This window comes from Melospiza melodia, chromosome 2 (assembly GCF_035770615.1).
Source record: "Melospiza melodia melodia isolate bMelMel2 chromosome 2, bMelMel2.pri, whole genome shotgun sequence".
Taxonomy (NCBI): Eukaryota; Metazoa; Chordata; class Aves; order Passeriformes; family Passerellidae; genus Melospiza; species Melospiza melodia.
In genome coordinates this window covers 126,112,234-126,138,238 of record NC_086195.1, presented here as the reverse complement: position 1 = coordinate 126,138,238, position 26,005 = coordinate 126,112,234, and the positions used below count along the sequence as shown (strand labels likewise).

Here is a 26,005-nt window from a genome sequence, read left to right as displayed (position 1 = left end):
AAAATCTGCCTAAACCCCAGGCCACAGATGCTAAGTAACTCAAGCCCATTGCCAAAAGTGTCCTGCTTCATCCTGGAGCTGAGCAGGAACTTCTCTGTGGTTACAGGATGAGCTGCTCAAGGGCCAGGTTTGCTTCCAGGAAGGCTGTGGCATGGGGTGTGGGTGCCACCTCTTGAGCAGCAGGCAGTGCAGACAAGCTGCTGGACTCCACAGGCAGGAGCACAGCCGAGGGAAGTGTCCACCCAAGGGAAGACACTGGGAGATGGAGTGGGACATAGCATAGAGGTGCAGGATGAAGGGGCTGTGGTATTCAGGAAGAGGCAAGAACTGCTGTCATTCATCCTGAAAGTCTAAAATTAAAAAGAAAATAAAAAGACTTTTTGCATTGCTCTTGGGATAAGGAGTGATGAATGGGAGAGACAAATGTGGTGGAGACAAGTTTTCTGGGGAGTGATGCAGAGGCATGAGAAGATGTGAGCTACGCTGATGAGTACAGGGCAGCTGGATCAAGGCAGGGAAAAAAGCTTGATGAGCTGTGCCCATCAGAGCACGCTTCTGCTGAGACACTGAGCACAAAAAAAAATGCATTCCTCTCAAGCACATGGTGGGGTAGGGGAAAATCATTATCAGGATAAAACATAATAAATATGGCTGAGGGATGGAGGGACAGCTGGCACTCACAGTTAAATCAGGAGCCAAAGGAAAATTGAGGATGTGCTTGTTTCCAAAGCACCATTCCCTATGCCCTAGAAAGGAGGAGGGTATTGCAAGGTGTCCTGCATCCCCATGTGCAGGTGCGTGTCTGGCAGCAAGGAGAGGTCAGTAGAGCAAGGGTACATTGGCAAACAGACCTGTTTTCAATATTTACTTTTCTTGAATGCATGACTTTGTTCTCTTTGCAATGTTCTCAGCTTTGTTGTACACAATGTCTTAGTTTGGTTTGTTGCTTCCTGCCTGTGACTTGCTGGAGCTGGATCCCAGACTCCAGAGCCAGGCCTTTGCAACAAGGCACTGTTGTCGAGATAACAAATACTTTTCCCACCCTGATTGATTTGGAACAGGGCATGTAGTTTTTTTTTCTCACCGGTCTATATTAATGGAGTGTTAACAGTTTGAAGGCAGATGCTCAAGACTTTGCCATCAGGTCTCTTCTGGGCAGCAGTGGGGAATCCTGGCTTTTTATGTCTGAGCTTGCTGATTCATGCAAGCACACAACTTATTTGATCCTTCTGTTTGATCCGGTGGAAAAAGAAGGTTGGCTGAAGACGTCTTTTGGGCTGTCTTAGAGATGTGCTTTTCTTTGTTAATTCTTCCACTTAAGTAAGCCTTGTCTTTTTATTTTTCTAGGATATTGATGTTAAGCTCTGCTTATTGCCAGGTGTTCAGGCAGGTGCTTAACTGTGTGGAGCTGCCATGTAGATAATTTTTGGGATCCCAGCTGAGCCTGTATTTTCATGTGTTCTTAGAGAAAAATCCTATTGATGCTCTTTCAGAGGGTTTAATTTTATTCATATTGCACTGAAATATCAGTATTTTCTTGTAATATTATACAGATGTTGCATTTAGGTACTCTGAGATTATGCTTCCTCTGAGGAAGTATGGAGGGATTTCAGGGCTCCTGGGACCTTCTACTGAGTGGGGGAAAATAGACTATGAGTCTTAATACACTCCAAAATCCACACTGACTCCTGTGGGGACAGCTGTAGCACTTTTTTCACTCCATTGATCCACATTAAGGCTGTGTACCCTAGGAGTTTGTTTTGCCATCTGATTATTGTGGCACATGGTTGCTATTATAATTTTATTTTGCTCAGTCACTAAAGGTTAAAATTGTGAGAGCTTTAAACGGGGAACAGGAAGAGGCTAAAATCAGTCTGAATCTCTCTCCTCCTCTTGCCCTTTAAATAAAGAAAAATAAGAGAGGAAGCTTTGGTAAATCATGGAAATTTACTGTAGTGGGAAGCATATTGCTAATATAAAGCCCTGTTTGTCTGCAAGGGTTGTCAGGCTTACAAGGCAAGTGCTCAGATGTTGTTTATCAGTGTTGTCCTAACCCAGAGGCAAGAGTTAAGTAACATGCACTGAATGTGGGCAGTGAGGATCACTTCTAACATTCTGCTGTGCTGAGAGGACTGCTTAGCTTCTTCTGAAAGAAAGCAAGGGCTCCTTTGCATTTCTAATGATTATTCATGTTTCCCACTGAAGAGTGTGTCTGTAAATTTGAGAGATGCTGCATTTTATAAAAGAGAGGGAATAAACTGTGAGTCCTGTTTAAATCTGTAATTTTGAAGAGTAGCTTAAGATGACACATCTGGGTACCTGTGTTCTTCACCCTCCTAAACATCCTCTTATCATTATGCTACTGACATAACCTTATCAAGAAAAGCTGGTGTTTCCATGATTCAGCAATCTTGAATAAAGAATCCTGACATTCTGTTGTGTTGATTTTTATTTTTTCCTTTCAGATATTACCATAACAAATTGATGCACAGTATTTCTAATGTAATAGTGCCACAGCAGGCCTTGCAATGAATCATCAGATGTAAAAATACGGCACATATACTGAAAAGGGAGCAAATGTATGAGAAAACAATTAATCTGAGCCTGTCTGCCTTGCATTTGCCTGCTGTTTCCATTTTGTTTGCGATTGGCTGGCAAGGGCTGCTGCTGGCATTGCACAATTGGCTTAGATGGGGAATTACAAAACAGGAGCACATCCCTTGGTCAGGGCTCGGTAGCACATGCAGCTGAGCACAGGCAAAAGAGAAAGGTCACCCACCCGCACGGCAGGACTGGAGCAGAATCTCTCTCACAGATGTTTCCATTCCAGAGGAGTGCCTCTGAGCTTGTTGTTCTCATCTGTGGCTTGAAGAGCTTAAATGCCCTAAGGTTTTTTTGTTTCAGTGAATGTGAAGATGCACCTAGGAAGAAGTTTACAGCCTGGAGGCATATGAGGATTTCAGATGCATGGAGCAGTATCATGGAATGATCAGAAGGATCTGTGGTTTTCAGGAGTTTTAAGTATCAGTGAGGAGGAAGGCAATTCAAACAGAAGGTTAAAAAGCAGATGCAAAAGGAAAACAACTTTATTTTGATCCTGAAATTATGCTGACAACATCATGAGAAAGGGATTATATCAGCACCAAACAGTGGAGAATCAGTCTCATTTTCTTCTGAAATAATCCCTGTGCAATAAATGTAAATACTATCTTTTGTGAAAAAGAGGAATTCATTATTTGAATGCATTTTGAGACTCTGCAAAACGCTGTGGGACTGCTGCATCTTTGCAATGGTGTATGATGTATCTTTAGTTAAGATATTTATATGAAGAAAATTCTGCACAAAAAGGTCAAGCTACTTTTTTTTTTTCACTGTTTATTGACTGCTTTTCTGTGTGAGGGCACCAGGAGTTACATTTGTATTTTTAACTAAACTTTCCTATTTTCTTCTTTCCTTCTCCAAACTCAGTTTACGAGATGCTGGAATTGGATTTATTCTTGTCATAGATCGCAGACAGGACAAATGGACTTCTGTGAAAGCTTCCATACTGCGGATAGCAGTGAGTACTCTCTTCAATTACTCCTTAGAAAGATTTTTCTGTGTTGAATCTTCCTCTTACAAGTGGAAAAACATAATTTTTTTTCTCTTCAACAATATGTCAGCTAATAGATGATACAGAAGGTATCCAGTAGGTCTTTTGTATCCCAGACAGAGCATCATGTGTCTATGATGTGTTTTAATGCAGTCTGCAGCTCAGGACATCTTCCTAAGTGTGCACTTGGAGAGAGTGAATGTGTGAGCATGCCGCTGTCCCAGGTGGGAGCTGATGTTTGCATGGACACCCCATGGGTCCCACAGAGTTTTCACTATTCAAGTGAAGAAATGAGGGTGAGGGTCCTGGTTGAGTTTACCACTTGTGAAAGGAGGTCACATGGAAACACTGTTCTTGTGATGTTTGATTTAAAACAAGGATTATATGTAAGCAAGAAAATCTTATGTGCCTTCTATGATCAATCAACAGTGTATGCTCTTAATTTTCCCAGTCTCCCTTTCAAGTAATATGAAAAAGAAGCTTATTATAGGCTATTTTTTCCTTTTTTTCAGAAGTAGAGAAGGACAGATTCATGTTTATCATGTGCTTATTCTACTGCTGGTTTACTTGGTTTTTTAAGTTTTTGGTTCATTGGTTGCCTTTTTCTTTTCCTTGTTATCCTTGCTTTAATTGTTAGTCAATAGTCTTTCCTGTAAGGGCTGAAAAACAAAGCTGTAAGTATCTTTTAATTTTTAATGGCTGAAAAATTTTGACTCTGTAAGATAAATGTCAAATCAAAACAGTAAATGTCATTTTAATGTAGCCTGATTATGGCCAAAGAAACTTTTGTTTATTCTAAGTTAAAGGTAGTACATTACTTTAAAATAATACATCTTTAAAGGTAGTATATTGTTCCCACTATATGATGTTTTATGAATGAATATATAATGATATAATATTCCCACGATACAACTCTTTACACAATAATCATTGTAGAAATGTTAAAATGTTGAAAATGCATTAAAGTATCAGCAAAATTTGCTTTAGCAGCTCAATTTGAAATTTTGAGATGCAGCATTGAGTAGATCACAGTAGTAAAAACTGAGAGCAGCATAATTTAGGATGATTGAAGAAAAAGGCCTCTAGCTGGAGGTTTGGCATCTCTCAAAAGTCAGTGCTGTAGTTTCTGTTCAAGGACAGATAAGTGTTGCACAGATTATGGTCCTTTTATTTGCATAATTGGGGTTGTGGGGGTTAGGGAGCAACTACAGACAAATTGCTTATAGCCGTGATGATGAAATTTATGGTAACATTCCTCCAGTGTGTTACTTTGCTTTGAAGCATAGTGAACAGAACTGAGCAACTATTCCCCCTTCTGAGGGATCTGTCACTGCTGAGATGGTGCTGGTGCCTGAGGGATTTAGGGTGTTAAGTGCAGGAGCACTGCCCAGTTGCAGTACTGCTGCTGATGGGTTATTTTGTTTTCTTCAGCTTTTCTCATTCTTCTGTGAGGTTTTTCTGAAAGAAGAATCGTGCTTCTTAGCTGCAGTCTAATCTGTTAAGGGCAGGATTTTTTATATTTGCTTCTCTGTTGAACAGCAACAACAGTGTTGGCTTTCAATTGTACCCATGTATATATATTTATAGCAGTCCTCCTGTTGGACTTCAGTAAGTCACATCAGCCCTAACACTTGAACATTTTGTGTTCCTATTCCAAAAGAAGATGTAGTGAAGAATTGTTTGCTCTTGACCATCATATCTTTGCTATAGTATTTGATATAAATGAAATCTAATTTGCATTTCAGCTGCCTGTTGTTTAACAAAAAAACAAAGCCAAATATACAGGATATGTAATTGTGCCAAATTAGTGAGGTCCTATTGATAGACAAAGATTTCTTTTGAACGGCTCAAGGGTAACTGAAGACTTCCACTTGCTTGGTTTTTCTTACAGTCACAGTTGTCTTTTGGTGGTTTTGAAGCATCTGAGTGGTATTTGGGCTATCCAGACTGTACTCGATGTCTGAAAGCCTGATAGCTCTGGTAGTTTCAGTCACAGAATCACAGAATGGTTTGGATGGAAGAGACCTTAAAGATTTTCTAGTTCCAACACTCCTGCCATAGGCAGGGACACCTTTCCCTAGATAAGGTGGCTCAAAGCCCCATCCAAGCCTGGCCTTGAACACTTCCAGGCACAGGAAATTCCCAGCTTCTCTGAGTAACCTATTCTAGAGCCTTGCCATGCCCACAGTAAATAATTTCTTCCTACTGTCCCATATAAACCCACCTCCTTTCAATTTGAAGCCATTTCCTTTTTTTTTATTTTATTTTTTTTATTGCTGAAGCCTATTGCTGTCTGTAGAGACAGGAGTGTCATGTTATTTGAGATGAGAATTTTGGCTGTCGGTTTATTTTGTCTTTTCTGCCAACTTACCTATTTTTTCTATAATCATCCTGGGGGAGTTGACCCTTTTGATTTGTGAAACCAGAAATGCCAGCATAGGGTGCTGTGACTGGAGCACTGCCTGACAGGAATATCCTGGCTGGAGCATCTGCCCATCACTAATACCCTGGCCACTGTAGGACATGTATTTGTAAGCACTGAGCAGCTGTTAAACAGAAATTCATACTGGCATGGATTTGTTATTATTATTTCTTGTTATTTTCAAACTCTTCATACACATTTGGTTTGTACTAGTGGGTATTGAAGGATGTTTTGAAACAAAACTAACAAAATGTTTTGTTTCAGGCTGAAATTGTGGAAAATGTATTATTAAAAATTTCTAAGCTTCATTTTTCCTTCTTTGTTGTTAGGGGTACTTTATTTTTCCTGGGGCAGAAAATGAGCAACGATGAGCTGATTCTGTATTTCATGCTGATACTGAAAGGTTTTGTAGTCAAGACTCTGGAGGTGAGGTTCACCTATTTTTGCAGACGTGGTAGAAGGCCAGTGGCTGAACTGCTCGCCCAGGGTGACTGCTGCTGCAGCACATGCAGTGCAGGGGGACTGAGAGCAAAGCCAGGGGCCTGGGCTGAAATATGGCTTTTCTTTTCCATGTGACAGAGATTGTGGCAATAACATGCCCAGGCATGCAGACCTTGCTACTGTTTTATTCTACTTGATGAAATTGCAATGGGCAGGCAGCCCAGGATGTTGTTGTGAGCAAGCACAATAATGCAGTCTCTGTGGCTTAAGAGACACTTCAAACAACATTATTATTTCTCACCTGATTTAGCTGAAGTGAACTTATAAGCCTAGGAAGAATGTGATCTACTGGATAGTCAGGTTGAGATGTGAAATTCTGGTAGAGATTCCAAGAGCCAAGTTTAATGCTGAGGGTGAAGACTTGATAGTAAAGTAGAATTTGAAAGTTCTTACAAGAAAAATACTGAACTTAGTAGTTGCAAATTGTTCACTTGTAATACATTATTGTTTGAGGATACAAAATTTTTTCAGCTTGTTGCCCTGTCACCTGTGACGATTCTTCTAAATTTGTATTAGAATGTCCTGTTTTCAGTAAAACACAGTACTCAGAGTATGAAGAGTGATTCAAGATGTTACTGAACCTTTTAGCTCTTGGGGCTGGGCAATTACATCGTCTCATGGATAAGTGTGCAAGGAGGAGCAGTCATGGTGGTTGGTAAAGCAGCTCTGTATTGTCCCTGCTGAAGCTGGGGGAATGACAAATGCCAGACAAATTGATCCCCTTGTCCTTTCCATGCAGTCAAAAATGACTCCTTTTTTATCCTTTTTTTTTCTCTCCTAATGTTATCATACCCAAACTAGCAATATTCAATCCACAGTTGTAGGAGCAAGGCTTTTTACTGATCAATGCATTCTAGGGTTTCACACTGCTCTCTTCACAGTTCCAGTGTATTTTCTTTTAAAAAAGTAGTCGATGTCATTACATTGTATTAGTCTATTGTCCTGTCATCATTGTCTTCCTCCATCTAGAGGGAAAGGTTGCAGTGTGAACTCACTCTTTTAGACAAACAAAAAACTGCACTCAACATCATTAAAAGTTTTACCATAGACATTCATCATCCTCATACTGAAATCCAGGAAAATAAACTTCTTGGTGTGTAGGGAATAACGTACCTGTGGGCCACCGCTCTTGAGTAAGCGTTAGGATGGAGGTTGGTTGTTTTGTTGGTGAGGAATTTTTATCCATTTACAAAACTTTGCAGTCCTTTCTAAATGTGACAAGAGATGGGTTTTATTCTGCCTCCTGGAAAAGAAGTCTGCTTTGTGATTTGCCACCCGTAATTAAGGATGCACCGAGTACAGATTTCATGTCTTCTGTTTTGGACTGCCTTGTCCACAGCACTGCTTTTCTTAGCTGTTCATAAATCAAAATGCAGTCTTCAGTGTAACAGTGGCTTAGTCCATTAATTTGTTTGAAGATCAGGGCCAAGACTGCTGGCTGGCAGGAAGAAACCTGAAGCCAATGGACACAGCACACCAGAATGCTTAGGTTGGACTTGATGATTGTGGGGGTCTTTTCCAATCTAATTGATTCTTTGATTTTGTAATACCAGCCTAAACCTTGCAGGAGTCAGGCAGTCCCATTTTTGTGCCATCTGGAATCTTACTGGTTTGATATCCAAGGTGAGAAATGATGAATTGCAGTAATTCAGCTTTGAATTCTTTGACCTTGTTTGTAGACATGTTGATTTTCTTAGTGAGTTCTCAATATAGAAAATATATATTTTTTAAGTGGTGCCCCATGAAAGGCACTGTTTTATATTTATATGGGATAGGTATTTCCCTTTAGCCCAGTTTCTAGTTAGCTCTTTGCATCATGTCCTGAAAAGTAGTGACACTTCACACTTTGTATGGCTTAAGTTTGAAAACACTGCTCTTCTTTCAACCCCAGTCATGTTTCTCATTTTGCTTGGATTTAAGACTAGAACTTGGCAGTATGATGAAGCTGGAACAATATTTGTATTAATTTTGTGGCTATTGTTATGAATGAGTACAGTAAATGATAAATGAGTACGTTTATTTTTAGATCAGTATGGTTTTGTCTGGTTGCCTTGGATGTTTTGAGACTACTTCAAATGCAGGCACTTTTGCAGTTATCCTTGTGTACTTAGCCATTTTTATTTATTTTATGTATTTGTTGAATATGTGAAAACAGAAGTGAGTCACTTAAACTCAGAAAGCAGGATCATGTCACAAGCATTATATATAGATCTAATGCAAAACAGTCCTATGTTTTTAAAACTAGATTTCAAGCTGCTTTTTTTATGAACTGATTTAAGTCAAGATTATTTTGTGACAAGAATTATGTGTTCATTCTAGCCAGGAATAAACAGTCTTAAATAGGTAAGCAAGTAGTTACTAAGCCCTTTATATACAGAAGTATTTTGGAAAGAAGTGCTCTGTGGCTTATGGCATACTAAGTAAGTGCAGAAAGGAAAACAGCACCACAGATTTTGGTAATGTGGGTATTTTGAAGCTGTTCATTAAAAAAAAATTAGTTTTTTTCCAAATATTTTAAGACAAAATTACTAAAACCGAGTCAATCATTAGCTCTTTGATGGCTCACATATTATACACAATATTTCTGCAAGCTGGCTTAACTTCAGGGTCAGTACTGGTGGTACACCTAGCCTCTCTGCCAGTAATTTAATAACTGTGCAGAAAAATGATAGTTAGGATTATATGCAACTAACACATGGTCCAGAGGAGGCCACAAAGGTGATCAGAAGTCTTGGAGCATCCTATGAGAACAGGCTGAGAGAACTGAGGTTGTTCCGAAGAGAAGGCTCTGGGCCAGACCTCACTGCAGCCTTTTGGTATTTAAAGGGGACTTATAAAATAGAGGGAGAGTGACTTTACACAGGCAGATAGTGATAGGACAATGGGGAGTTGTTTTAAACTGAATGAGGAGAGACATTACATGTTAGGAAGCAATTTTTTACTGTAAGGGTAGTGGGGCACTGGAGCAGGTTGTCCAGGAAGTTGTGGATGCCTCAGCCCTGGAAGTGTTCAAGGCAAGGTTGGGTGAGGACCTGAGAACCAGCTCTAGTGAAAGATGTTCTTGTCCTGGTGGGGGTGTTAGAAATAAGTGATCTTTAAGATCCTTTCCAATCCATTCTGTGATTCTATGGTAATTTGATTTTGCATTTTGCCCAGAACTCAGCTGGGTTCAGCCTCTACATTTCCCCTTTACAGAAACCTGGAGCATGCAGTGAAATGCTCCCCATCCCTGAGAAGCAGATGCCTCAGGTTAACCTGCTCCTGAGAAATTATTAACAGGTTATCTGGAGAACTTAAGATTGTTTCCATTTTGTCCAGCCAGAAAAGGTTCTTCCCCTCATTCTAGGTTCAGGATACTTGTAGAGCAACAAAGATCTCAGTGTATTGGAACACTTTGATCCTGGGGCTGTGCTGTATACACATTCCTGGTTTGGCCAGATTTAATTTAAAGCTGATAACAATGTGCACATCTACATCTTTTTCTCTTTGGAATTGGCACTGACCTGACTGGATGAGAAAGTGAAGGAGATGAACAGATAGAAAACTAATCCCACAACTGTCATGAAATATCAAATAAGTGTAAATGAGATGAATGAATATATGGGCTGGGCTCTCCTAATTTTTGCAGAGAATATGAAAAACATGACTCCTAGTCTCTTTTGCATTGGCATTAAATCAGATGAATTCAGTATTTGAGACAAGATGTTGGGGGTACTGTTAATATTAATTAATCTAGTAAAAAAAGACAGTTGGGGGAAAAAACAAACCCAGTTTTTGAACACACAAATCCTTCAATAAATCTGAGTAAGGTTCATTGACTTCAGTGAAACAGTCCTTGAAGGCACTTTATTTGATAGCACTGCTAAACATAACAAGAATATTTTTGGTGCTTAACATTTAGCAAAGCATTATTGAGAAGTCATTGTTTGTTGTCTGGTTAGCATACAATGGCTTCAAACAAATATGCTGCTGGGCTTGAACAGAGGATTTTTGTTTTGTTCCAGTGTTCAGGGTGAAGTTGACTGGTCAATGAAGTTCACAGGCATCCATGGAGTATCTCTTACATCATAGCATTGTCTCTGCAAGTCACCAGGGCTTTAGCAAAAACGTGTTAGGAAAAGTAGTAGTATTTTGGCAGTGCAGATACAACCTTTGATAAACTGTAATAGCTGGCACAAGTCCGACATTGTTTACTGTAGCACAACTTCCCTTTCTTGTTTCACAAAAATTAATTTGGAGATTTTACTTCTAGCCACAACAAGGGAAGGAGGCATCACTTTTTAAGACATGGAGTTTTTTTAAAGAAAAAACTAGAACCAAATGGAGACACACTAGTGGAGACCAGTTTATACTGTAGACAAAGTCAAAGTAATCTAGAATTTGAGCTTTTGTTCAGAGAGAAGGGAAATTTCTGGCAGGTTTTGAATAGGAATGCAAGTGATACCAAGACTGTATTGACCTCAACACCATCATTTTGGGTTGACACATTGAGATAGAAAATGATTGCAGTGCATATTCTCTGTTTCCATTGAATTGAACACCAACCTAAATTTCATCATGCAATTAAACTCTGTTTCATAGGACCTAGTAGACAGTCCAGAAAAATTTACTATTAGATTGCATTTGGGTACTGCTGTCTGCTTCAGTAATAGCCTAAATGTCATAAAATCACAGATTGGGTTGGGAGGGACCCTGAAGGACCATCTTTTGTGAGGAAAGGGAGCCTCAATGATATTATCTAGCCCCCTGTCCAGGGCATTTCCCAGTGCTCCAAGTAAGGCTAAAGGGGTTGCAGATATTGGCTGCCATGGACAGTGGGTCAGGACATCATGGTGGGGTGGATGTCTCACAAGGAGGCACCTTATTTTTCAAAATATGTTACCTAAAAAATATCTCTTCTATCATTTTAATTCTGAAATATTTGCATTACCACTGAATAAACTTCACATTTTGGAAGTTAAAGGTAAAAATAACTGCTCAGTTGGACTGAACAATTCTGTTATAGGCACAAAATAGATTTACATGTCTGTTGAATGAGAGAAGTAAATACAGCTGTCATTCTAAAAGGCTTATCCAGGAGATTTAATTAAAGATTTTTTTGTCTGTTCTTTTAATGCTCTGAAATAAATTTGTGGGTTTGCTTTGTATGGTAATTCAGAAAAATAGTAAGAAAAGTATAATCTTTTATTTTTCTTCTGAATACAGTCAGAAATTTTCTATGAAAAGTTTTTCCTCTGATAACTATGGGTTAGTAACTTCACAGGCTGCACTTTTTTTAGTGAATTTTAGAGTGCAAGGCTGAGGCACTCAGAATTACCTGGTTTCTGTTCCCAGCCATCAGACTCCTTTGGAACTGCACCACTGTACTTTCTAGAAAATGTCGACATCACTGAAATGGAGGCAGATCGAGAAGTCCAAGTCTTTAAGGTTCCTTAGACGAATGAAATCTTGGTTGTGTACTGAATATCTGGGGAACCGCAATGGATCTTGAAGCTTTCCAGAAAAGTGTTAAACTACTTTTCCCTTTAAAAATTCATAATTTCTAATGCTAAGTACCTGGAACTCTTGGAAACCTCAAAATTGTTATTAAATCACTCTTTAACCTTCCAGATACTAACAGTTCCAGTAGGCTTGGAACAGAGCATAGCATAACAGCTCCTTCAGTCACTGGGGCTTTTTTGGTTGGCTTTTTTGTCTTCCCTCTGGTAAACCAGTTTGCTAGAAAAGTGAAATAACTTCCAAAAGTATAATGAAGAAAATTGCATACTTAATCATTATAATGATAATTTCTTTAGTGAATTTCACTGCCTCCCTACAGTGGAAATACTGAATAGAGGAGAATGTTTCCAAGAGTGGCTTAATGCCAAATATGCAAATCTCTGCCACAGCAGAGGTTGATTTTCAATAATTTAATGCTATATTTTTTAAAATTTCTTCTATCTTCTGTTTTCCCTCTACCTGTTGTAGAACTGAGAAAGATCCATCAGCTTGCTACTTGGAAGTTGATGAGGAAAAAGAGAACTGAGATTTTTTTATGCTTGATTTTTATTTTTGTCAACCAAATTAAAGCTTTTTTTTAAGTTGCTGCCTGAGAAATTAATCCTCTGTGGCAAAAACTTGTGTAGGCAACTGGCAAGGTAGTATATGCATGAATTAGAAATTTGTTGTTAGGTTTTCACAGAATGATGGAGGTTTCTTTGGCACCTTTTATTAAAGTGAAGATGAAGTAACCATGAAAGTCTTGCTGTTAAAAAAATACTGAGCCACTGCTGTTTGTTCTTAGCCTCCTTGGGTAGGAGGTTGTAATCTTAGCTGAAGAGCAGTACAAGCCAGCTCTGAAAAAAAAAATTGATTCCAAGAGAATAGATCCCTGTTCCCAAAGACAAGTAAATGTCTTTTGAATGAAGTTCTTTGTACTAGCCATGCAACAATATGATTGGTCACCCCATTATGGGAGGCCTTTGATACAGTAAGTTTGTGGTTTATCAGGGGCTTCTCCTTGTTCAAAAATATTTTCTGGAGCTGAGACACAGAAAATAACAGGCTCAACTTGCTTTGCAGGCATCTTTCCCAGGAAACCTGCAATTAGTCCTCGTTCTGCGCCCAACAGGATTTTTTCATCGAGCTCTCTCGGACATTGCTTTCAGATTCAACAAAGATGAGCTTAAAATGAAAGTACCTGTAAGTAATCCTTTGTTTTCACTTTACTACCAGGAATCTGTAAAAGTACTTAAGGTGGCCAAGGAGGATCAAAGAAGCCCCAACAAAAAGCCATGATTAGAGGCAATTCTAGCAATTTTAGCTAATTCATGATGGCTTTTTCTTGAGAGAGTATGTGAATTTTGAAGCAGATGCATTTCCCATGGACAAACACTATGGTTTCTGTCACTTGAACAAATGTACAATGGATGCCTGTTGTTATCTTGCCAGTAAATCCAGAGATTGTATTTTTATTTGCAAGTGTACAGCATTTATATTTTAAAATAAAATTTGAAACTATATGAGCTGATGATATAAATGTTACTGTACTTACCAGATGTAAATTGCAAGGGGGAAAGATGGTCTTTAAGAAAATTTCTCCCATCTTTCATTTATCCTGGGGAACCGGTCCTTACATGAGAAATCCATGTAGGCAGTATTGTTCTGTCCTGCAGACCCAGGATAACAAGGAAAATGAACAAGAAATGAATGTTGCTTTTAGAAAATAGCCAAATATGGTTTAACAAGATAAAAAAAATCTGGCAGTGTTATGCTATATAATTTGTGAGCTTTTTTTTTTTAATATGCCTGGTGCCCGTGCCCATCATCAGTCATTTACATTTACCTCATCTTCACCTGAAAGAACTGCTAAATTTGTGTTTCTATACCCACAGGAATCAGTTCCATCTCTCACTTTTATATTAAAAAATGCATCTTCTCTGTTGGTGTCTGAAGGATGGGGCTCAGAATCATTAACAAGGGACTTGTCACCACTGATCACGTTCACTTTTTTTCTGTCCTGCTGCAGATCATAATGCTGGGCTCAGTGTCAGAACTGCAGAGTTACATTGATAAGACACAATTAACAGAAGATCTTGGTGGCACCCTGGATTACTGCCACAACAGATGGCTGTCCCGTCGCACTGTAAGTCTTAGGTTTTGTTATAACTTTTCAGCTTAATGAACCCTTCTGTTTTATACCCTGTCATTTATAAAACAGATTCCAAGTGATGCAAGTTGACTTGCTCAGTGTGAGAAGATGTTCCCAATGGTACTTAGTCATCTTAGAGAAATAATATGAGTAATAACTTGGGAGGGGTTTTCTGAACACTTGGAGCGAAGGAACTACAGTGTGTTATTGTGTTGAGGTTTATTGGTTTTGCTACACGACAGAAAAAGCTCAAATTGTAAAATAACTCCAGATTATAAAAATATGAAGAAGATACACCTGATACAAGCCTAAGAAAAACATGCAATTAAGGAATTAATGGTGACGGTATCTGTTGCTTGCAAAATTCTACTTTGGCCATTTTTCAGTCTTGTAATTCATCTGTTTGGGTTTGTTTTGAGAGTTATATTTTGTGTGCTTGTGTTTGTTTGTACATATGTGTGTGATGAACACAAAACATCTTTAATGCTTTTTATTCCAAAAGGCTATAGAAGGTTTCGCCCAAAAGGTTAAGCAAACAGCTCAGATTCTTCAGTCCTTTGGGACTGAGCTGGCTGAAACAGAACTACCAAACGATGTGCAATCAACCAGCTCCCTTCTTGCAACACACACGGAAAAGAAGGACAAAATGAAGGTATGTAAATTTTGTAGAGATGCTGTCTTCTAGTTAAACTGTCTTTTAATTTATAGCTAGCAATATTAATGGAAAATATGGATTATGATAATAGACAGTAGTAATGTGAACCAATGATATCTTTTTGAGCTTGCTTTTTTTGATGTTAAAAATCCTTTTTGCATTGGAAAATGGCATTTCTTGAAACTAAGTTTACGTATGTACAAATGCATAATGGATTGTATGAGAAACAGTAATTTCTTTGTAAGTGGTGGTGTGTTTAATTTGTAGTTTTGTTTGCAACAGGAAATTTGATTGTATTTGCATGCATATTAAAATATATGGCCTTTTGAAGCATGAACAAATGTTCTTTCAAAAAGGATTAAATGAGAGCTCTTTGGTGGTTTCAGAACTGTGCATCTAACATTTTTGAGATATTTGTAGCCTAAAGCTACACTAGAAGGCAAGGCTGTCTACCATGAAAATTTAACTCAGTTACACTGGGGTCTTCAGATGGTAAACATGGAAGAAGCTGACATTTATCATTTACTGTCTGTTGTCAGCCACTGCTTTTAATAAAACTGTGCTTGCTCAAATGCTATTGAAATCCTTCTTTCAATTCAGTGCCGTGTGAATTCTGCTTAAAAAACCAACATGCTGCTGCAGTGTGTGGGGTTTTTCTTTTGTTTTGTAGGAGGACATCAGGGTAGCAGTAGAACAGGGAGATGATATCCTTGGAAGTATTACAAAACCAGTTACTGAGAATCCTGATTACAAACTGAATCAAGATCAGCTAGACAATCAAACAACAGTAGAAAGGTGAGAGGTGTGAAATACTAAATATGCTGCTTTTCTGCTTTTTTGATTCCCACCCCCCAGCTTCTGTATTTAATTCCATATTTGTGCTTTGCAAATAAGAAAATGTTTCAATGTGAGCATTAGAAATAATTTCAGAAACAACTCCTCTGTTGTCAGATCTGTCCTGAACAAAGTAACCCAAGTAACCCCCTAAAGCCCTCTGCAGTGTCACCTGGCTGAAGGAAAATGGGGTTGGAATTCTGATACCACTCTTTCTTTCATTTTTGTCACTTTTGGACTCTATACTTGAGTATCTTTTCCTTATTTTAAAGAATATCAATGCTTTGTTTAGAAACTGAAGTGCAATCCAAGAAATTTTGCTGCTGTACAGAAGGCATGAGTGGAAGACTAAAGTGATCTGTCTCTTCAGTAGATTCGTCCATTTACCTTTGAAGTGGAAGGGGTTTTTCTCTTTTGAACCTGTTAACTTATCAATGTTGTTAGTAGCTTTTAAAGGCTGTTAGGGAGTACACCACTCCTGAAGTATCTATGCACCAATTTCCTATGTGCTTCCTCTGGGCATATAAGTAATAGGTATAGTTTTCTTCTGCTCCCTGCCTGCCACATACACACCCCCCTCACATTACTGCCAGGTTTGAAGAACATTATATCACTGCAGCACAGATGTAAATTTTCACAAAGCTATGAAAGCATAGCTCATTTCCCCCAGGCTGCATTCTGCATTCTTTTTTTGTCTGTCATTCTGTGTTTCTGTTACACTCAGGCCGGCTTTCTGTCCAAATAACTGTCCATTCCAATCACAGAGCTTGGCAGAAGTCACTTTTTTGGTCACTGTTGCTATCAGCTATCCAAGGACGATCAGGGTGGGGGTTGCTCATTTATCCATAACATTCCTATTCAATACAATATCTGACGGAAATTGGAACAAACTCTGTGTGTGTCACTGCCTTTTCTCTTCTTGGTTTTTACTTGTAAATTCAGAGTTCATTTCTGTAGTGTTAAAGACAAAAGTTCATTAAAATTCTGATGGGTTGCCTTCCCCAGATGTAGTCTAAGTACAGCAAAATGCACTGTATAAAGTCCATGGGATATCATACTGTCAAATACAATTATAGAAGGTAAGTTAAGAAGTGAATGTTTTAACACATTTGCCAGAATTATAATCAAAGAAGGTTTTCCTCATCACAGTACTGCTGTACACTTGCCTGTGATATTTAATTAATTACTCTGCTTGGAAGAAAAGGAGCAATGGCCTTCAGGTTTATAGTGAGCTTTGCTCCAAAGAATGAAATCTAAGAGCAGCTGCCTGGTCATAGCAGTTCAAATTTTTTACTTTAACTTTCCCTGTTAGCCTAAGGCTTGGGTTCCTCTGAGTCTTAACCCACACACATTTGCATATTTATGTATGTTAGCCTCAGCTCTCCATGTCCCCAGGCCAAAGCTGAGAAGGTGCCTAAAGTAAGCACTTGCCATTTTCCAGAAATTAATGTTTGTGTTGAGTTTCAGTTTTTTACATCAGTGTTATTGTAGGAAATGATACTGTGTGATACAAAAAATGTTTCCTGTATCCAGTTTGTTTGTCCTGAAAAATACTGCTTTGGGGAGGCTTTTTTTATTTACTGTGGAGGATTGCATTGTCCCTTGAAGGTTGTACCCATCATTCTTAGAGTATTTTTTATGTGGTTTTTTTTGATTTTTAAAGGCTATTGGCTCAATTACATGAAACAGAGACCGCCTTTGATGAGTTTTGGATGAAGCATCAGCAAAAACTAGAGCAGTGTCTGCGCCTTCGGAATTTTGAACAGAATTTCAGAGAGGTGAGAACTTCTTGGTGGCAGTCAATATTTGGTAACATAGAAATGATTCAGAAAATGCTTCCTGCTCTTGATTTTACAGTTCTTGTATGTACTTGCAAGCTTTCTCCAGCCTTTTTCTTGTACTTGCCCTTACTTGACACACTGCTATCTTTACTAGTTTGGATTCTTGCCCATAGAAACATAACATTTTATTTTTTTTTCTACAGTCTTAGGAAGTTCTTTTCTATGCACCCAGCAGCATATAAGCATTCAAAAAGTCCTTTGAAACCTGTTCTGTACCATAGAAACATAAAATGCTGCTGCAACACTTTCATCTTGCCAATAGATCCTTTTATGGAACCAAGTCTCAACTAAACATTCTGGCTGAAATTTTATGAAAACTGTCTCCAACACTGTGGGTGGGAAGTTGCAGCCATAGTGTTAGAAGCTGGGTGGAGGCTGCACTACAATTTTCACAGCCAGTTTCTGATCTCATGTTGTTTAACTCATGTGCTCAATGGCACCTGCAGACCCTTTATCCTGGTGTAGCTGATCTCTGAGCACAGCCCCTGTGTCTTCACAAGAGCAACACTCAGAAACACTCTTGCAAGCATTTTTCTGTCTCTAAAACAATTGCTGGAGTGGGGACCTCTCCCTCATGGTCTGCTGTTAACATTAATGTCACTTTACATCCTTGTTATCTGGTAAAAGCAAGATCATAAATGTTTCCTTTGAATCTTTTTCTTGCATCTTTTTGAGTTCCAGGAAACAGGATTACTTCACTGCCTTTTCTTTGTATTTGTTTTCCTTTTTAATTGGAGGGGGGAGGTAAGCTGACAAAAAAGGTGCTTTGTCTGCGTCCCAGTAACCCCCTAATGTGAGTCACCTGACTGCAAATAGTGGCTATCACCTGTGTAATTGGGGGGTCTCTGGAGAGGTGGAGATCTCTGCATTCACACAAAGCTGTGTCTCATTTCAGGTCAAAGCAGCTTTGGATATTGTGTCTGAGAGACTGTCTGCTTTCACAGATGTGGGAAACAGCTGTTCACATGTGGAGCATATTTTGAAAGATCTTGCCAACTTTAAAGAAAAATCAGATGTAAGAAATCTGCAAATCTCAATTTCTACTATGACAATGCACGTGCAGAGGGGAATGGGATATGGTTGTTGAGTGTATCTGCTTAAGCTGACAACAAGGCAGAATCAATGTCACAGGTAACATACAGAAGGAATCTGAAATAAAGTCTTTAAGCATTGGAGCAGAGTAATTCTTGGACATCCCTCCATAAAGAGCAGAGTGACCAGACACAAAGTGTGATTGCTTCATGTAAGAATTGCAGGAAGTGTCTACATAGCCAAGTTTGGCATTTACTGATCAAGGGGCCACTTCCATTCCTATTAAAGCCATGTCTTTCAATAAATCTTAGAAATAAGAAAGCTGTGTTTTGAATGTACAATAAAGATGTCCAACAGAAACATACACTGAGCAATATAGAAAGGGAACCTTTCTCTGATCTGTGCTTCACAATGTAGCAAATTGCTCTCTAAGTGAGGTTGTTGGTCTTAAGGCTGAGATTGGTTTTTTATAATTTGCATTCAGATTGTTGCTGTACCCCAAATTGCATTCATACACACACAGACCCTGCCGAATAAGGCATAGAAAGACAGTGGTTCCTTCACAGGGAGGCCTGTGATTAAACTCACTGTTATTTCTGAGGTACTCTGGTACATGAAGGTTCTTGGGCATTTGGAAAGACAGACATAAATAAACTTTGATTTATTAAGCAAGGCAGATATCAACTAAAGATGTATTCTTTATCAACATGTGTATTTCACTGTGTAAAAATTGTTTCATTGATCTTGGCCAAGGATAGATGTACTTTAATCAGTGCTTATTTTCTTAGGAAACTGTAACAAAAGCCAAAATGTTAGCCTCAGAGCGTGATGCTTTTATTCAAAGCAATCATTATGCTGTGGACTCCATTATTCCAAAATGCAGTGAACTTCATCATCTCTGTGATGCCTTCACTACTGAAATAGAACGGAGGAGAAAACTTCTTAACAAATCCCTGGAACTGCATGACTTACTAGAGAAGGTAAATATAGTATGCAACAGCTGTTTCCCAAAACCTCAGGAAAACAATTGTCATAATGGTAGGTAATGTTATCTTAGTGGGCTGGAAGTTTTCTCTTTAAATAGCTGAATACATGACAAGGTTGAGTGTTTCAGACTCTTAGTATGTGATGCTGACATTGGTGCATTCTGAGCCTGTTCTTCTCTGTTTCTAGTCCATGAAGTGGTGTGATGAAGGAATTTACCTGCTGGCTTCCCAGCCAGTAGATAAGTGTCAGTCTCAGGATGGTGCAGAATCAGCACTACAGGAGATTGAAAAGTTCCTGGATACTGGTGCTGGCAATAAAATCAAGGAGTTGAATAAAATTTATGAAGAGTATGCTCACATCCTCAATGAAGACCTAAAGGTACCAGAAGATGTTTATGTGTGTCTGTGTGTCCATTTGTCCATTCTAGAGTTGCTTTCTTGTACTGCCATTGATAGAGCTAAATAATCAGTACTAGGAGTTAAACCTGTAAACTGGAAAGCCAATACATTTCTGTGCCTGAGTCTCAGCATATCTTTGGATAAGCACCAAGGGCTTCAGAGACTTTTCATAACTACTTTAATTTTTCAGATAGTAAAATTGCTTTTAGAAAAAATTCTCCCAAATGAGTATTTGAAATATATTTTTCTTACGTAGCAAAAATGTGCTACTTTTTTTTATTTTTTAGAACCTGAGAATATATTCCTTTTCTTCATGGTTGATCTCTTCATGTAACAGAACCTTTAGACAGTCAAAAAATTTTATTTTTTTTTAAATTGAAACTTGAATCCCAGATTTCTTAATAGTAAACACACAAAATATTTTTGAAGTAATGTTACTTAAGTAATGTTCCTAAGTGTACAAAATCACTGTAGATTACACTTTGTTAAGAGGGAAGAGTTAGTGTAATATTTCTATTTGTGGTATAAAAGTAATTGCAATTCCAAATCAGTATGCTGTAGATGCTGTAGATGTCAGTGTAGCTTGTTGATTGGTCTCTGACAGGAATTTAAAAATTATAATAAATTATTTAAATTATTTTTGTAATTCAAGTTGGTTTTTATTTCCATGGCAACTGTAGGACCACGTGCAAAAGGTTTTCCAGAAGCAAGAAAGTATGGAAGAAATGTTTCAAAAGCGGCAAGTAAGTCTTAAGAAGCTGGCAGCTAAGCAGACACGTCCTGTTCAGCCAGTTGCTCCAAGACCTGAAGCATTTGTAAAATCTCCTTGTACCTCTCCAGGTAAGTTATCTGTATCAGCCTTTAGTTTTTTGTGAGAAACTTAAAGAAACTTCCAGCCATAATTTGTGGTTGCATGAACATCTGTGTCAGATCTGATCCAGTTCTAACTTCTGTTTGGTTCTGGTTTACATGTTTAGGTCTCCAAAGAGAAAACGTGTCCAACTCAGAAAGCAGTGCACTTCGGAGGGTAAACTACAGAAAAGCAAAGGTATTTTTGTCACTTTGCATTTTTCACACATGCACTACTTGAAAAACTCATAGTACAACAGAATATTCAAGAACTCTCAATAAGTATGAGGGAATTCTATTGAGAAAGTGATGGCATTGTCCCAGTTGAAGTTACGCTGGTGAAACAGTCACATGGTTTAAATAGGGGCTACTTTGTTGCTGGGCTGGTTATGATGGAGGGTAAAGTAAATAGTTGCCAATATTAGGAAAAATGTTAGGGGCAGCAAAATATTAGGTCTATGAACAGGAAACATTTTTTATTTGCCAGTAGTAATTGGCTACTCTTAAAACCATTGACAGTGAAGAAGTAGTTGTCATTGGCTCCAAGACAGCTTCACCTGACTTTGCCATTCCCAAGTGGGGATGGTCTTCCTGCCCTGCCTGCAGCAAGGGAAGTATCCTGACAGCAGCAACAGAAACAAGGAGTTTCTCACTGAGTTAGAGAGTTGGATCAACTCAGCAAAGGTGCAGCAAAAGACAACACCAGGACGAAGGCTGGTCCACATGACCATGATGGACAGCGTTTGGAGAGAAAAGGGGTAACTGAAGGAGGGCTTGAAAGCAGAACCCCTCTCTTTTTTCAGCAAGCCATAGTTAGGTTTAGGCATTACAGTAAAAGTTTTAGGAGTGAATTTCTGTGTCAGTTTAAGAAGTAACCAGAAAGTTAGCACAGTACCTTATTTTTAGCTTGGAAAACAGACTAAGGCTAGTGTTGCCTACAAGATTGTGCTGATGCTCTGATGCCTTCTTGAAAAGGGTTTTGAACCACCATCTTTTCTTAACTGGCTTTTGATGGAGAACTTTTCACATCCAAATATTGTGTACTTCAAGACCTTCAGGGTGACTTGAATTTTTTTCACAGCATTCTTGCAAACTGCCTTCATTTTTAGTGGAGTACAGTCTTTCCAGTGAAAAGTGCTGAGCACAAAGTTCTGTGTTTTAAAGTGTTTTTTCTTGTGATGCCATGATTATTTTTTTCATTGTTTATTTGTTTCGTTCTTTAGAGTGAAACGACTGAACTCCATCAAAGCAGAGGAGGATCTACAATGGATGATGAAGAAAACCTAGCTGTATTACGACAGTAAGTATATTTTGATAAGCAAAAAGTGTAGATTTTCTCTGATTTGGTTCCAGCAAAGCCTGACTAAGGATTTGATAAAACAAGTATATTTCTCTGGAATAATCCTCAGTGACTTTTGAAATGCATTGGCTATGCTCTGTGCACAGAGGAAAATATTTCTGTCTGCTGCATTACTTAGAGTTTGGGTAGTACCAGAGTCTACCTTTGCTGCAGTGAGGTGGTGCTGTGGCAGGACAACTACATATTTTCATTTCAGAGATTAAACAGTTATGACTAATAAATCCCCTGTTAATCTATTGAAGGGTTTGGTCTCCGTGCTTTGAGACTTTGTCTTTTTATTGAACTCTTTTTAGTCCTTTTTAGTTTTGATGTTTTACCAAAAACCACTTTTATAAAAACTGAACAGCATAAAATATGTTAAAGAAATTACTTAGTACCACCTGCAATGCCTATAGCAGACCTTGCATTTTTACTTGCAAACTGGCTGCTTATATGGTCTTTTTACTGCTATAACCTTCTGTTACACCACACAAAATAACAAGGGAAGGAGTTTGGGGGTAAGTATGATTCAATGCTTGATCATTATGGAAATTAAAGCATCATCAAGATATTTAAAGGGTGCCCTTAATGTCTCTAATTTAAAATTACCAGTGTAGCTTTCAGTCTGTTTGATAATCCTATGCAGCTCCTGCAGTAATTGCAAACACAGTATAACCAGACTTTGTACGTACAATGATAAAACACTCTACTGCTTCAATTCAGTTACTACAGCACTGAAGCTGCTAGATTTTATGTTTTCCTGTTCAAACACATTTTCAAAAATTTAAAAATTTTTTTAAAATACTTATCTCTCAATAAGGATATATAAAGTAATGACAGGAATATCCATGGAACATCACATTTTCCATTACCTTGAAACAGTTCTTTTATTGTCTGAAGAAGAACAACAGACTAAATTAATGTTGCCTCATTACTTTACATAAGTGAATAGGCCCACCTTAATTATCGTTCTTTGTCCACAGGCATGTAATGAATGAACTTATCGAGACTGAACGAGCATATGTGGAAGAACTTCTCTGTGTTCTTGAGGTAAAGGCTAAGTTTCTCTCTGGATGTTAGTGAATCTCTTGCATTTCATGGATTCTCTTATGTTCTCCTTACCACCGTAAAGCCTCTGTTTGTTTTGTCAAGCAATGTGGTAATTACATTTTTCCTTTCTCATCATATTTTCACAGAGGCAGCAATATGTGATTTTTTCCTAGAAATAGCCATACAACTAGGATTTTGTATTAGAAAACAAAATTGAGCAGAAAATAAGATGTGCCTTAGTATTTAGGTGGAATCATAGTGAGATTTGTAATGATCATTAATTCCTGCAAAAGTTCTTTCCAGAGTCTTGGGTCAGTTCCAGGAAGGTCATGTGTCACACAGGAACATGAATCCGTGTCAAGAGGCTTCTGTGTCAGAGGAGAAAAGTTGTTTCTTGCATCTTTCTTTGCATATCTTTAAGTTATCTTCCACATATCTTGGGTACAACTGTGGGAACAGAATGCCTTGTAATAAAATCTCCATTTGAAATCATCAAGGAAGCAAAGGTGCTCCCTTTGCTCCACACTTCTGGAGGCATGATTGCAGCACAGCTGAGTTGCTTGTAGAAATACACTGCAGTATTCTTTTTTCCCTCAAGTTCAAGTCTTCAGCTATGGATGTGCCATTTTCCTGTAATCCAGTTTGATTTCAGGGAATGATGAAGTTGCAGGTAACTATGGCTGAATAATATGATCAGGATGAACTCGAGTTGAGAGAAGTGGATATTCTTGGTGTCCATATCAATGTTAAACTCCAAAATAGGAACTGTCAAAAGATATGGACCAAGACTGATAACTTCTGAGTACATACCTTCAAGTAAGAGTAGTGTATGAAGGTTTTGGACTCTGGTCTTGGTTTTGCTAGTTTGTGCTGAGCTTCCCACAGCTTTTACATCCTGTGTTCAGTCCAAGTGCTGGAAGTGTTGATTACAGCAGGATGGTCACATCTGACATGTGGGCCTTAAAGATCACATTATCCTCTGCTTTTGTATGCAATGCATCTGTACAGGTGTATTCATAAAATCATGATTTGAATAGTTTGAGGATTTTTGGTCCTTACTGCTGCTACTGGACCATCTTTCTATTCCCATTGTATTACTCTTGTTTTCCATAGAGTGCAGTGCAACTCCTGACTTGCTAGGCCAAGTGTCTTGGTTTTGTGCCATTGTGAGTGACACTCCAGTAGTCAGTGCCAGCACACCTCTCCGTGCCTCCTTGCAGTTTGGTATCCCTCTAGCTTGAACATGGGTGATTGGCAGTGCCAGCAGTAATTTTGGGTCAGATACTTGCTGAGGTATGGCTCAGTGGCAGGCTTCCAGCTTTTGAGGAATTCTAGTTATTAGTCCATAGTTCTGGCTGTTCTCCCATTCCCTTTGTTTCTCCTATCCTATTAATCTTTCAATTTTTCATGTAAAATAACCTGGTATTCCTTTATAGAGACAGTGTCTGCTCTTATTATGTCCTGTTTGTTTGCATTGGATTTTCTGTCTGCCACAGATTCTGATAGAAAAAAAGCAAGGTAGTTTCCCAAGATTGATTATTTGGAAACTGCTATAGCTTATCCAAGATCAATAACTTTTCTTTCATTAATAACCATGATCATCGCACTTCAGTCTGTGAATAATCTTTACTGGGAGAAGAATACTGGTCTAGTCTATTTTTAGGTATTGAATTCTACCCTTTTTCCCATTTATTTGTATGGTTTTAGAGCAGCTTTCAGATGAAAGACTAAGCAATACCTTAAACATTTTTAAAGTAAGATTAAATAATCTGTGTGGCTGCATTAAGTAGCTCTCCCTCTCTTTTCTTAAAACACAAGTACTGCATAGGTAGTAAAACATGAGGCTTTTTATAATAAATTTTAAAAGTATATCAGCCTAAAGTGAAAAAAATGACAAAAACTTTTTGTCAATGTATGTATTTCAAGCTTTTGTCCCTTCAAGATTTGAAAGTAATGAACTCTGTCAGGCTTGCTTTCATCTGAGCTAATTCAATACTCCTTTTGCCAGTGCTGGCTGTGCTGCTATATTTGATTTCATCTTGACTTAAAGTGGAAATCATTCTCTTTGTGGAGCTCTTCATCTAAAGAGCTCTTCTTGGTGGCTGCAATAGTTCTTTTCCTAGTAAAAAAATTTAACTCCATTTTATCTAAATTTAAAAAAAATTTTAAGGCTGTACAATTTTCCTTAATTTATTTATTCCACTCTCTTTTTTTCAGACTCTGTATTTTCCTGCTTGGGGGCAGGAAAAATATGCGAAAGAAACCAATGCTTAGCTATTTATGAGATCCATCATCTTTGCCTATACCACTTGGAGGGGTTTTTTTGGTTTGTTTTTTTTTTTTTTTTTTTTTTTGCTTGTGTGGTCTTTTTTCTCTTTTTTTTTTTTTTTTTTTTTGTTTGTTTGTTTGTTTTGTTTTGGTTTGGTTTGGTTTGGTTTGGTTTTTTGGTGGGTTTTTTTTTGTGTTTTTGTTTGTTTGTTTGTTTGGGTTTTTGTTTGGTTTTTTGTTGTTTTTGGTTTTGTTTCTTTGTGGTGTTTGAGGTAAAATACCCAGACTTTAAAAGGGCTGATTCTGGGTTCTTTAAAAAAAGAAATTCTGTCTTATCCAAATGCTTGAATTCCTCAGGCTAGCTGACTTTACCAGCTAGTTCTTCTGCTTTCTGTAGTTTGGACCTAATGTTGAAAATGTTGGAAATGTTATCTGTAGGTGCACTTTTACTTACCTTTTCTTTTAATTATTTAGTTAGCTTGTTTGGTGTGGCTTATTATAATCAATGTGCCTTAATGCAAGGATCACCTTGTGTTTAAAAAATTTTTAAAATGAACAAAAACAACAAACCACAAAAGATAGAAATCTAATCCAAATCTAAAGAAGA

At 38.1% G+C, this 26,005-nt stretch overlaps 1 protein-coding gene across 12 annotated transcripts in view; it reads left to right on the top strand.

Moving 5' to 3' along the window:
- Positions 1-26,005, top strand: part of MCF2L (MCF.2 cell line derived transforming sequence like) — a 146,832-nt gene that overhangs the window by 103,479 nt on the left and 17,348 nt on the right. For 10 of the 12 annotated variants that reach the window (XM_063149931.1, XM_063149928.1, XM_063149939.1 and 7 more), the window contains 13 exons: positions 3,469-3,559; positions 13,077-13,196; positions 14,023-14,139; positions 14,648-14,797; positions 15,471-15,595; positions 17,298-17,412; positions 18,371-18,490; positions 19,296-19,487; positions 19,681-19,872; positions 20,573-20,732; positions 20,870-20,940; positions 21,965-22,041; positions 23,064-23,130. In XM_063149931.1, coding sequence (XP_063006001.1) covers positions 3,469-3,559; positions 13,077-13,196; positions 14,023-14,139; positions 14,648-14,797; positions 15,471-15,595; positions 17,298-17,412; positions 18,371-18,490; positions 19,296-19,487; positions 19,681-19,872; positions 20,573-20,732; positions 20,870-20,940; positions 21,965-22,041; positions 23,064-23,130 — 1,597 coding nt within the window. Of the gene's footprint in view, positions 1-1,260; positions 1,321-2,735; positions 3,349-3,468; positions 3,560-13,076; positions 13,197-14,022; positions 14,140-14,647; positions 14,798-15,470; positions 15,596-17,297; positions 17,413-18,370; positions 18,491-19,295; positions 19,488-19,680; positions 19,873-20,572; positions 20,733-20,869; positions 20,941-21,964; positions 22,042-23,063; positions 23,131-26,005 lie in introns of those variants that run through there. The other 2 variants (XM_063149937.1, XM_063149938.1) reach the window with 2 other exon arrangements.